Source organism: Rhopalosiphum padi, chromosome 1, assembly GCF_020882245.1.
Source record: "Rhopalosiphum padi isolate XX-2018 chromosome 1, ASM2088224v1, whole genome shotgun sequence".
NCBI classification, from domain to species: Eukaryota; Metazoa; Arthropoda; class Insecta; order Hemiptera; family Aphididae; genus Rhopalosiphum; species Rhopalosiphum padi.
Window position 1 is genome coordinate 78,239,909 of NC_083597.1, and position 13,078 is coordinate 78,252,986.

The 13,078-nt window shown below is 24.9% G+C and overlaps 1 protein-coding gene across 1 annotated transcript in view; it reads left to right on the forward strand.

The window, feature by feature from the left end:
• Positions 1–13,078, forward strand: part of LOC132924955 (nuclear pore complex protein Nup205) — a 14,212-nt gene continuing 1,134 nt past the window's right edge. Inside the window, exons 1-32 of the mRNA XM_060989419.1 lie at positions 1–205; positions 397–545; positions 605–773; positions 925–1,143; positions 1,208–1,388; positions 1,512–1,651; positions 1,717–1,967; positions 3,092–3,214; positions 3,304–3,805; positions 4,633–4,877; positions 4,949–5,158; positions 5,217–5,399; positions 5,465–5,712; positions 5,778–5,958; positions 6,736–6,895; positions 6,979–7,239; positions 7,305–7,440; positions 7,514–7,590; positions 7,656–7,783; positions 7,849–7,983; positions 8,048–8,230; positions 8,560–8,767; positions 8,824–9,074; positions 9,153–9,338; positions 9,396–9,514; positions 10,480–10,612; positions 10,673–10,805; positions 11,074–11,264; positions 11,347–11,476; positions 11,540–11,667; positions 12,276–12,453; positions 12,518–12,642. Of these exons, the coding sequence (XP_060845402.1) occupies positions 199–205; positions 397–545; positions 605–773; positions 925–1,143; positions 1,208–1,388; positions 1,512–1,651; positions 1,717–1,967; positions 3,092–3,214; positions 3,304–3,805; positions 4,633–4,877; positions 4,949–5,158; positions 5,217–5,399; positions 5,465–5,712; positions 5,778–5,958; positions 6,736–6,895; positions 6,979–7,239; positions 7,305–7,440; positions 7,514–7,590; positions 7,656–7,783; positions 7,849–7,983; positions 8,048–8,230; positions 8,560–8,767; positions 8,824–9,074; positions 9,153–9,338; positions 9,396–9,514; positions 10,480–10,612; positions 10,673–10,805; positions 11,074–11,264; positions 11,347–11,476; positions 11,540–11,667; positions 12,276–12,453; positions 12,518–12,642 (5,670 nt within the window). The 5' untranslated portion in view covers positions 1–198. The remainder of the gene's footprint in view (positions 206–396; positions 546–604; positions 774–924; positions 1,144–1,207; positions 1,389–1,511; positions 1,652–1,716; positions 1,968–3,091; positions 3,215–3,303; positions 3,806–4,632; positions 4,878–4,948; positions 5,159–5,216; positions 5,400–5,464; positions 5,713–5,777; positions 5,959–6,735; positions 6,896–6,978; positions 7,240–7,304; positions 7,441–7,513; positions 7,591–7,655; positions 7,784–7,848; positions 7,984–8,047; positions 8,231–8,559; positions 8,768–8,823; positions 9,075–9,152; positions 9,339–9,395; positions 9,515–10,479; positions 10,613–10,672; positions 10,806–11,073; positions 11,265–11,346; positions 11,477–11,539; positions 11,668–12,275; positions 12,454–12,517; positions 12,643–13,078) is intronic.

Here is a 13,078-nt window from a genome sequence, read left to right on the forward strand (position 1 = left end):
GTTTAGCCGTATATTTTTTTTGTTTTTATTTTATGGCATTAATATATTTAATACATGAAATGCTATGTAGTATGTACCTCTTAAGTCTTAATATGAAATGAGCGGTCTGTGCGTCAGTTTTAAGTATTGGTTAAAAATAAACCATTTGATTAATTTATTGTAGAAACTGCTGAAATTTTTAGTATAGCCATCTAAAGCATGGAGAGTAAGTAAAATTGAACTTATTAAAAATATTTTATGTTTGAATTTGGATTTTTGTATAAAATAGTAGAGCTCTAGTTTATTTAGTTAGCCATTTTATTTGTTTCTTTTTGTTATTAATTATGATAAATATTAAAAACTGAATGAAAAACTTTTGTTTATTGTACATCATAACATTTATCTTATTTTTTTTAGCTGAATTGTTGCAAAGTTCGTGGTCACCATATACAGAGCTGTTACCTGTATTGGAGAATATTTTTACAAATGAAAGACCCAATGTAGCATTTTTAAAACGTATTTTACGTGCTGCTAAACCACATTTTTTGAATGTATTTAAGAATCCAGTAAGTTGTTATTAAAAAATTCTATTTGTACATTTTTTAATTAAAATGAATAATTTTAGCCAAAAAATGTCAAAAGTCGAGAACAAATAATGAAAGTTTTGGCAGATGGGAAACCAATTCAAAAATTTGAGATGTTGGCGTTACCCAAAGATATGGCCGAAGAAGTGCTTATTCTCTCAGACATGTATGATTTAGATGAACTCATGTCTTTGGAACTTTTAAATACTGGTAACTGAATATTTATATACATACCTATTTCATAGGTTTTAAGGATACTAATATATAAGGTTTATTAGAAATAATTTTTTTTTTTTTAATTAATTTTTGTTACATTATTTATAAAAATTAAAATAATAAATATTGTTTTGTTTTTGAAAAGCACGATACCAAAATCCAAAATATCCAGAACTTTGCCGAGGATTAGTAGCAGTATTGTTATATTATAATGCACATCGCATGCTAGTATCTTCTTTAAGACTTCTCATTGAAGGAAGCACAGGTCGTACTTGGATGCCACGTGTAGATCCAGCATGTGCACAACATCTTGGCCAATTCGTTGATCAACTAATGAATGATGGTTTATTTATTAACATCTTAAGTAATTATTATACTAATTTTAAGTTTATTTGTATTTTTACTAAAAATGTTAATGTATTATTTAGTTGTATTGGAGAACAAAGATTTAACTAAAGAAATTGAATTGCTTCAAAAAAATAAAGCAATTGGTGGTCCAAAACATCACCAACTTGTTGTTAGCTTATTTACTGAGATTCGTACAATGTTAGCAGAATGTGTATTTTATTATTCTATTCAATTTGGTTTATCAAAACAACAACTAATAAAGTAAGTTATATTTGTTTTTTTTTTAATTAAATTATAATATTTGATTTTAAATTTTCAATCAAATACTATAATTTATTTTAAAATTTTTTATTCTTTATATATAATAAAATTTAATTTATTTAGTTTAATACAACATTTGCAAAAAATAAAACCAGATGTAGAATCGCATGGAGTCATCAGTAAAGTACCTTTATTTATGGTGACATCATTTTTGTATGCTATTGATTTGGATTGTATGAATAATACTCAAGAAATTAGTGGTGGTAATTTGACAATTAATAAAATGCCCTTCATTGTTATATTACTAATTTAAAAAATACATTTTCAGATACTAAGGAACTATTTTTATCTTCGGCATATGCTGAACTTACTAAAAACGATTGGGAATGGCCAGAACTGAAAAGTATAGCTACTTTTGGATTAGCTGTGGCATTTTCAAAATTGCGTTCTTCTCAGCATGTATTTAAGGATAAAAATTTATTCAAAATTGATGAAACATTAGTTAGCAATGCTATGGATACTAAAGTATTTAGATTTATAAACCAAAATGTAGCTCCTTCAGAATTCTTGCATTATGTAGTATGTATTATATATTTTTTATAAATTATGTAGTTTAAATCAAACAATTTATTATTTATATTGAATATTGAAAACTACTTAAAAACTAAGTTTTTTAAAGATAATATCTTAAATGATTAATATAATTTTTATTTATTAAGTACAAAAATTATGTACAATAAGATCTATAATAACCAAATGATTTAATTTAATTAAATTTAAAGGGCCATCCAACTCAAAAAATCAATAATTATTTTATTATCATATTAAATAGAATAGAGTCTGTCTAATATAATGATACAACTAAAATTTGTTTATGACTATTCGTTTGCTAGTTACCATGAATTTTGACATTGCGTTCGCCGCGATGGCGGCCATGTATAATACACTTAAAATAATTGCGAATGAACTTATTATTTTTTGAATGACCTAATCAAATATATTTAAAAATACCTCATAATATTTTCATTTATTTATTTATATAACTTTTTGGTTTGATCTTTTAGAAAAAAATAAAACTTAAATAAATTATATTACAAATTTACCATATAATCACTGCAGTAAACGTGTGTAATATTGATTTGATAATCGTGACATTGTGTACCTATAGATTTTAATTTTAACTTGTTGCTAATACTAGAAGTTGGTGAGGGCTAGCATTAATATTAAACCAAAATATGATAAATTATACAAATAGAAAGGTTATGAATTACATTTAAATATATTTTATTAGTAAATTCAAAAAAAATAAGTTCATTAGCAGTTATTTTACGTTAAACCATAAATGGATAAATATTACCATGTATTATATATGGCCGCCGCTGCGGCGAATGAATCTGTGACATCACGCACATTGCAAAATTCACTGTAACTAGCAAACAGATTGTTACAAAGAAATTTTAGTAGTATAATTTTTTTTGTCATAGATATGTACTATAATTTAAGCCAAAGAAAATTGTTTGAGTTTAATGGTCCTTTAATATACTAGTAACTAATTTATCCAAAAATACATAATTATTCCTTACATTTCTCAACTTTTCAATACAATCAACATTAACAATATCTAATAAATGTATACATTTGTACCACATAAGTAGATCAACTTATATTAATTATATAATTTACAAATGTAATTTATTTTTCAGGAATTCATGATAAAAAAATTTCATCAATTGATCACTGAATTTATTGTTATGATGCCACATACTGTTAAAGAAATAAGAAACAAATCAGATGAGATAGCACATACTATTTTAATTTATTACCAAGTAATTTATGCTATAAATGTTTTTTTGTAAACTTAATTTTAAGTTAAGTCTTAATTTTAAAACTTAATTTTCATTAATTGCATTTTTAGGAAGGATTAGAACCTCCAACAAGTGAAGAAAATCATTTTGAACAACTATTAATGTTGATGGCATCATTGTATGCAAAAGATCCATTAGAATTGAACTTAAATTTGGATTATTGGCCACCATCTCGTGAACAATTAAAAACTATCAAGATGTCATCATTTTTAACAACTCAAAAATTTCAGGCATCATTATACAGATTTATTTGTCAAACTGGTGACATGTTGCCTCATATGTTATTTGTTCCCTATTTAAATATGTTAAGCTCATTAGCAACATCTGAAACTGGAGCTGAAAATGTGTTTAATCATTTTCATTCTAATGCAACTAATTCAAATCTTACTTGGGATCATTTTTTCAAAACTTTTTTGAGGTATTATACAAATTTAAGACAAGAAAATATTCCTCCAACTGATACTGTATATAAAAGAGGCCATCAAAAAGGTATTACTGCTCTTGAAATACAAGGACTTCAAGCTGTACTAAAATTAATTAGAAACGTAGCAGGTTGGTATTATTATTTTCTATTAAAATCTTATTAAGAGGATGTGTTGTCTCCATCTTACAGACATGCAACATAGCAAATTTTTGTTCACCAATTTCAATATTGCGCTGTTAGTTTTGATATTAGAGTGAACTGACCTATCATAAAATTTAAAATTAAGATTATTATCCCCCCCCCCCACATAGCCACATTTTAATAAATTAAAATAATTTTGAAATGTGCAGTTTCAAAAAGATCATAACTTATTTAAGAATAATAATATGAATAAAAGGCTACATGAAATACATGCGGGTACTACATCTTCTTAATATTTAAGTGATATGTTTTTTGTTGTGCCTGTTTTGAATGTTGAATTTTTGATTCCAACTAAAGCATTGAAAAATTGCCTTTTTCTTTTTTATCCAGCAGACATTTAATATTTTTTCCACTTAAGTATAGAAGGAAAATTTACTGTTCAAATCATATTATTAGACACAAATGTAATGATTTATTTTTCTAATATATTAAATATTAGTTGATAGGTTGATAGGTGGGTTCCTAAGTAACTCCTTAAACATTCTATGAGAGGGTTCTGCAAATTGAGATACTGAGAATGGTGAGAACAGTTCATTATGGATTACAGTAATATTGCCAAAACCCTGACAAAACTAGTATATGTGACTTGTGGGAAGGCAATTTCAAACTTGGGCAAATTATAGCTTCGTCTTGTGCTGTAAACATAGCCTATTTAAAAATAGTTGACATCTCCCTTTTTGCTTAGCTCATATTCTATACATTTATAAAGTACATAATATTATGAGTGATCTAATTATGTGTATATTTCTTTTAGAACAAAGTGTTAAGTCAAAAGTAACATTTGTGGACCGTTCTGAATGGGAGACTCTTCCAGTTTTACTGGGTCTTGTGTCATGTCCTGTAAGAATTTCTCTAAAGGCAGATTTAATTTTGACATTATCTACATTAGTTAAACCTCCACCATCAATAATAGCTATCAATTTTTGGCAAACTCTTGAAGCATCTCAAATAATTGTAACTGTACCAACTATTAGTAGCTATCAAAGTCGTGGTATTATGGTAAATTTAATCTAAAGTTATAACATTTATTAATTTAGTTTATTTATTCTATTTTTTTTTTTTTTATATAGGCAGAGTTAGATGATCTAGAACCTCGAAATGAAGAATACCCTTTGACAATTTCGTTATTGAAATTATTGTCTACTCTTACCGAACAGCCAGTACCAAATCTTTTAGGTTCAAATACCCGAACGCCTGGTTTTGATCCATATTTAAATTTTGTTTTACATAATATCTTTTTGAAATGTCTCTCTAGAGGTTATAAAAAACAAAATGAAAAAGTAATGAATTCATTGTTTGTATTTTTTAATACATTTTAATTAATCTATTATTTTAAAGTGGGAAGTAAGCGGCTTATGTTTGGAACTAGCATTAAAGTTTTTGGACCAATATGAACCTCAGCAAACAGATTTTGTGGGTAGTAGTGTTATGCTACCAGATAATACTTCTATGAATATCAACCCACCTCCCGGTTTTCATATCATGACATACTTATGTACAAATTCTGACTTTTTGAAAACTGTAAGTTCTATCTATAGTATAATAAATATATTTCTATAATACCTAAATAAATAATCAATTTTTAGATTTTAAATATAATGCATACGGGCTGTCAAATGTTTGATTTGTATACCTCTTTTAGTGGTAAAGAAGCAATGGAAAAAACAACATTAGTTGTATTACGTCTTTTAGAACAAGCTTTATATTTGCAGCAAAAATTTTTAAATGCATCTATTTCTTCTGGGTCACCTCTTATATATACTGGATTACATAAAACTCTTGTTAGTATCAATGTAGCAACAAATGAACCAGATTATATAATCGATTTGTCCAAGTTAGTATAAACATTTTAATTTAAGTTTATTTTATTAGTATTTATGTATACATTTTTTTTTTAAGGTTTGTAACTTATACACATTTACCAGAGCATGCATATCATGCTATTAGAATATTGATAACTATAACTTCTTATCCAATACCACAGTCTCATATGGTATCATATTTTACTTCCAATCCTCAACTTACGATTGGTATTAGACACGGCTTTGTGGAATGCCTAGAAGAAGAAGAATCAACAAAGGTATTATACTAATAGATTTATATTAGCTATAGTTATCGATATATGATAAGTACGTAATAACATTGCATAATTTACTCTTACTGTGCTATCAATATTGGAATCATAGACGTGTCTTTTGGATAGGCAGTTGCTTCCTAACAAGATGTATTAACTTTAAAGTAAAATAGATTCCTGAAAATATGGTTAGTCTATCAGGCATAGGTATGCATGAGGTGTGTATGGAGTACAATTCAATTCAACCCCTGAATTTTTAAATACAGTTTTATCAAAGATTAATTAATTTAAAATTGCAATAAATTACATTTTTTGAAAATTTCATTGCTTATAGAAAACATACTTAATGGCAAAAAGATTCAAGTCTGCAATTAGCAGCTTTGAAATACTTCACAATACAATTAAATTGTTAGCTAAAAAAAATAGATATTAATATTGTTAGGTAATATATGTTATTTATAATATTAATGCTACATATTATATTTTTATTAAGTGAAAGGAAGTTGAGTTTATATTAGTTCAGAGATAAAGGATTTTTATGATAATAATGTTTATTTCTTAAGTATGAAGGTTGATTGAAATTCATTCATAAACACTTAGCTTATAGTCTTCTGTCAAATTTAAAAAAGGCCTGGTATAAGACAATTTGATTTTGTAAAATTTTATTTATTTATCTAAATATAACTTAGTTTTTATTAATTATGTTTAGTTTTAAATTTGTATTAAATTAGATTTTTAAATGCTGTTAATGACATGTTTATTTAATAGTTTTATAATTTTTAGTTTTTAGAAGAATCAAATGATATGTCTACTGTAAAAAAATGTAAAGAGTCCATATTAAAACTCTTACTTCAGTGTTTAAATTCTTCGCCTCCAAATTTAGCACATTATTTACTTGGTTTTAATTTAGACAATGTACAAAAGACTTGTTTTGAAAATGCTGGTATGTTAAAATATTTATGATGTAGATATTTGTATTATTTATTTAATTTTAAATGTATACTTATTACTTTTATACTTCATTAGGTGTTGGAGGAAATCCTAGAAACTGTTTGCACTCAATTATTGATATATTAGACGATTCTCTTAAGAGTCGCAAGAATGGAGCTGTTAGTAAAAATCATTCAAAATTGTTAGAGTTATGTTATCAGTTGATATATGTATTAGTTTCAAGTAATCGAACATCCAAGCCAGTTTTGGTATACTTGAAATCCCGTAGTGACTTTATTTTACGTCATGCTTCTGCATTACCATTTTATACAGAAAGTTCTAGCAAAAAAGTTAACTGTTAGTAGTATTAAAAATTATTTTATAAATCCATAAATTATTTATTATTAATTAAATTTTAATAGGTAGTGATTTAATACAAATGAATTGGTTGTTACGTATAATTGCTGTTGAGATAAAAATGCATGTGCATCAAAATTTGCTGATGACATTGACAAAATTAGTATTATTATTTATTGGAACTACTGAGAAAAAGAACAGGTAAACAACATTTAAATCTTTATATTTTTCTACTATTTAATTTAGATTAACAATATAATATAATATTTTAAAGTATTCCTGGATCTGAATTATTGCAATCTCAATCAACAAACAATTTATTTGATCATTCAACATTGACTAGAGACCATGGTAAAATAGTTAAATAATTATTTAGCTATATATATATTAATTTATGTAAAAAAAATTTTTAATAGATCAAGATGATAGTAAAGATGATGGTAAAAAGTTACTAAGCTTGTTAGAAATTGTGGACCTTGAATTTGAAACAACTTTTGATGATATGCCTGAACTAAAATATCTCGAGTCTAAACTTATCAATCAGGTAATATGTGTAGATTATATTATTTTTGTTAATATTAATAACGTTTAATTCTAATTGTATTTCAGTTATTAAGTGAGTGTGAAATTTCGGGGAAAGTTCCATTAATAGATATTAAGCAGTTGCATTCTATACTGATGAATGAATTAAAATCAATTGATAATTCTTCAACTATTAGAACTAGTTTGCTTCAAGAAATTCAAGTGAGTAACACAATTTAACTTGTTTGTACTCAATAAATAATACTTTTCATGTATTATAATTTAGGAATTGTTAGCATATGCTGTAAGAATTAATGATAAACGCCTTCAAGTTAGTTGTATGGTAAAGTATTTTGATGCCTGGCATCAATTGACTGCTGTAATATTCAGCATGGCTAACTTACCATCTATGGAATTCCAACAACGCTTCACATTTGTAATTGATCTTTTGGTATCCCTACAAAGCAAGGTAACTAACGTTTAATAATAAATATATTTTTTATTAAATTTTATTAAGTATTTTTAATTGGCATTAATATCGTAATAAAATAATATATCAGACCTAATCTACTTTAAAAGTCAAAAAATCCAATTAGAAAAATGTACTCATTATTTTACTCTCAGGTGTCAACAGTCTGAGCATATTTTGACTTTTTTTTATCAATTTTATCAATTTATAACTTTTCTTTATAGCTATTATATCAAATGATCACAGTTTAAATATATTTATAAAATATAAATGTTATTTTTTTTTAAATTTATGTAAATATCTAGAATTATTTTGTATTATGGTTTTAGGTGATTCGTTATCCACAAATGTCTGATTTATCTACACTCATCACAAATTCCCAATTACTTTTGTTAATAAATTTGAAAAATACAATTGACCAACACTTAGAGCTATGTGTTCTAAATCCTGACCTTAATTTAGGGTCATTTGTTACTGGACAGTCTAGTGTTTATTCTAGCATGCTTCAAAATATACTTAAATGTATACAACAATCAGGTATATATTAAATGTTATAAATTAATAATATATTATTATTAATTAAGATATTTTAGGTTCTCAAAAATTACGAGCAAGCTTATACTCATCGTTAATTGCATTGATTAATCTTTTGGCTACTAACAGTCGAACTCTAACTAATGGAAACTTCAAACAAAAAAGTATTTTATTGACTTCTACTGATAAACAAATTCTTGATTCTGAGTCCATTAAGTTCATTAAGTCTCTAAATTTTGACCAATACTTAAGCGAAAGAATCTTGGAAGTAATTTGTGTCGACTTAACTTCTGGTCATGATATATGCAAAGTATTTATAATTATGAATATATTAAATTATCAATCCCAATGTTATTTGAATTATAATTTATATTTTAAATTGTTATAGGTACTATCTTATACATTATGTGAACTTTTAATAGATATCAATCCAAAACTTATTAGCTATATATCTAATCAAGGTTATCTTAAATGCATTATATCTAGCATTTTAGAATCAGATTCAGAACTTAAAGATTTGATTTCAGCAAAAAATAAAACCTTGAAACCCATTTATGTATATGAAAATAAAATGGTAAATTTAATTATTACACTGTTAAAACTCATTTTTTAATAATATTTTATACTTTAGAGTCTTTTGAATAAAATTGCTACATACACAACTGGTGCTGATGCGTTACTTAATCATCAAGCTATAGCATGTTTATCATCAGTAAAGGCAATTGATGCACATCCAAATTTTGAAACCAGGTAATTAAATAAAATTATCTCAATTAATTTGAATATAATTATATTAAATATGATAACTTATTTTTCTTAGTTTTATTTTGGTACAAATGTATACATTTTTTATTGGGTTAAATACATATTGAGAAAAGTTTCTGATAGGATTTTTAATATCCTATACAAGGGGCAGCAAGTAATTTCTACTGGAGTCCAGAAGATAAATACAAAAAATAAATAAGATCTAACCAAAAACCACCTTAAATCTTTTTTTTTCTGATTTATAGTATTACTGTTTATTTATTATTTTAGATGCTGAGCATAATGATAAATGTATTGATTTTACAATAAATGTGTGTTTTATTTGTGTTTGTATACACAATAAGAAGATAAAAAAATGGTGGTTTTGGATAGTAAATTAGATCTAATTTGTACTTTATATAGGTCAAAAATTATGATTATTTTTCAAAATAATCAGCAAAAATAAATGAAAAATCCAGGAACAACAAATTATAAAAATCATTTGTCTTTATTCAGAACACAGAATGTTTGAGTAATCGAGATTTTCGACACATTGAGGTTCCACTGTGTAGTAAAATGTTAAAGAAAATTTAATTTTTATCCTATTTTGTATAATATGTTTTATTTTTGAATAATATAAAATGTATTATATCATATTTTAAAATTAAATTAATCATTTTCTGTACAAATTATTATTATTATTATTATTATATAATTAAAATTGAATAGCATCTACAAAAAATGAATACTAACTTTTTAAAGAGATTTATGTATAATACATTTTTAAAACTTATTTTATTTTTATTAGGATTGAAATAATATATTATAATGGTAAATCATTAAATCAAACTAAAATATAGAATATAAATTATTTATATCCCATTAATATTAATATTTAATTTTAATAAAATAAATGTGTAAATATTGTTAACATTTTGTTTTTATATTAATATTATTTTAAATGTTTATAGTTTCAAACGTTCTATAAAAGAATTTATGCCAGATGAAGGTGATCGATACATGATGATATGTTCACCAGCAATGTGTTTATGTCAAACAGTTATAAGTACACTAGGAAATCAAAACATGACTTCTATACTCCAAGTAATGTATTAATTGTAAATTTATAAATATAATTTTAATTTAATGTAATATTTCTTATAGGTTGTCTATTATTTGATTAGTCATCGTGACACTGTAACAATTGCTCTTACTAATTCAGCACCGTTATGTGAGCAGTGGTACCTTAAAGAACTTTATCAATTAACATCTTTGTTTGTTAATGTTACTAATGATGGTAAGTTTTACTATAAATGTACACATTTCTTAATTTTGGTGTAAATAAAACAATTATACAAATTAGGAATTGTTTTTTATTTGCTAGTAAAAAGTTTCAAGTATACTAAAATTGTAATCTATGCGACAAAATTGGCGGATATTACATAATAATAAAGTATCAACAAAATCGCTGCCACTTGTCACAAAAAAATTTGAATGTCCCTTAATATATTATAATTTTTTTATAACTACCTAATAATATTTAATGAATTGTACAATTTAAATAGATACAAGTTCAGAAATAAATTCAAGTGGTGACAAGGATATTGCAGGATTATTTTATCATTATAGTGTGTTAATGCAAAGAACTTTAATAAGATTTTCTGTTAATTTATCCATAATACGAGCAATACGTAAAAAGTGTTCTGAAGAATCTAGTCCAAATGATGGTGAAACAAATGTTACTTTATATTTGAGAGTTAGTAAATCAAAATATTTTTATTCTCATTTATATTTTAGTAATATATTAATTGAAAATGATTTATGATTATATATTTTAGATAACATTAAATTTATTAAATTATGTATCAAATTTAATGGATGGCGGATGGGCTACAAGTGGTCAGAAATTTAAAAGACGGATTTTGGATGTTTCTGTTTATACTGATTCATTTAGCATTACTTCCCATGGTATATCATTAAGGCTCACTATTTTTATTTATATTATTAATATATTATAACAATTTATTTTAGGCGATTTAAATCCTAGCAATGTTTTGTCAATGGGTACAATTGTCACAATAATGGTTCAAACTGTTGAACATTATTTCATGCAATTTAACACCAAAACTACAGCTGAAAATAGAAAATCACCTATTCAAGTAACTATACAATATATTTTATATATTTTTATTTGAAAGTTAAAAATAGTCATTGTGTTTCATAATAACTTAGTGAAAAATAAATTAATATTATTAATTATTTTATAATAATTTTTTTAATTAACTTTTCAAAACATGTTTTTCATTCATTATTTTTATTTAATAAATAAATCAATGTAACTTTAATAAAATAACTTACAAGTGTTTTTAATTATAAAAATTACAAAACTGAGATACTACACTTGAGTTTTGACTATTTGCACTATAAAATGTTTGTACAAATTTATTTTTAAATTCCAATCATTTGTGTTATATAATTTTAGATTATTTCAGTATCTACTTCTACTACAGTTCACTTAAATGTAAATAATCTTTATACAGTGGAGTTTGGGTTTACATTTAAATAGGTTCTAAAAAAAATATATAATATGTTAAATATCGAAACAATAACCAAAATATTAAAAAATCTAGATAAAGGAGAATTATATATTAAATGTGTTTTATTTTACCTAATACATTTAAATTCAGGTTTATATGGTATTTTGAACTTTCAAATTGCATGTTTATTGTTTATCATTGTTTTATTATTTTATTTGATTTGATTTCAGTTATTTGGTGAATGTAACAATGAAACCGAGATAGAAAATAAGGATATTGGTGACCAAACTCAACGCATACTTTGTAAACAAATAGTGGAAGTATGTCTATATATTTTGTGGGCTCATACAGATTATTATTTTATGCAAAGTCCTGTTCAACATGTTCATCGTCCTAAAGGATTAAACAGTATGTGTATTTTATTACAAAATAAAAATAAATTAAAATTGAGTTATTTTTGTTAATTAATTAGGATCAGGAAGTTCAAACCAAGACGATGAAGATGGTGTAACACCTGATGAATTAAAAGAATTAAGACAGGGATTGGTGAAGGTGTTTAATGAAGCATTTCTTGAAAAACTTTATGCAACAAATGATGTAAATATTTATGAATCAATTACATTAATAGAATTAATAGTGTAGCAAAGTATATTCATAGGACATTACATCAGCATATGTCATCTCCGTCTTATAAATGTAAAATACCTCAAATTTGTGTTTAGCAATTTTGTGTATTTAGCATTAATATTTTGAAATTGTAGCCAAACCACACTTTTTAGGTAAGCATTAGACCAGCGGTTTTCAAACTGTGGTACGCGAAAGACTTCATGGTGGTACGCGGAGGGCCGTTTTTGGATAATAAACCCATTCAATTATTTCTTCCAATTCATATCTTATTTTAAAAAACTAATAAATAAAAAATAATTATACTGCAGTTGTAGTATTTTACTGATTTATTATTTAAAATAAATGTATTTAACTATACAATTTGGAATTTGGATCGTTCTATTTTTAATCATTAGTGGTACGCGAC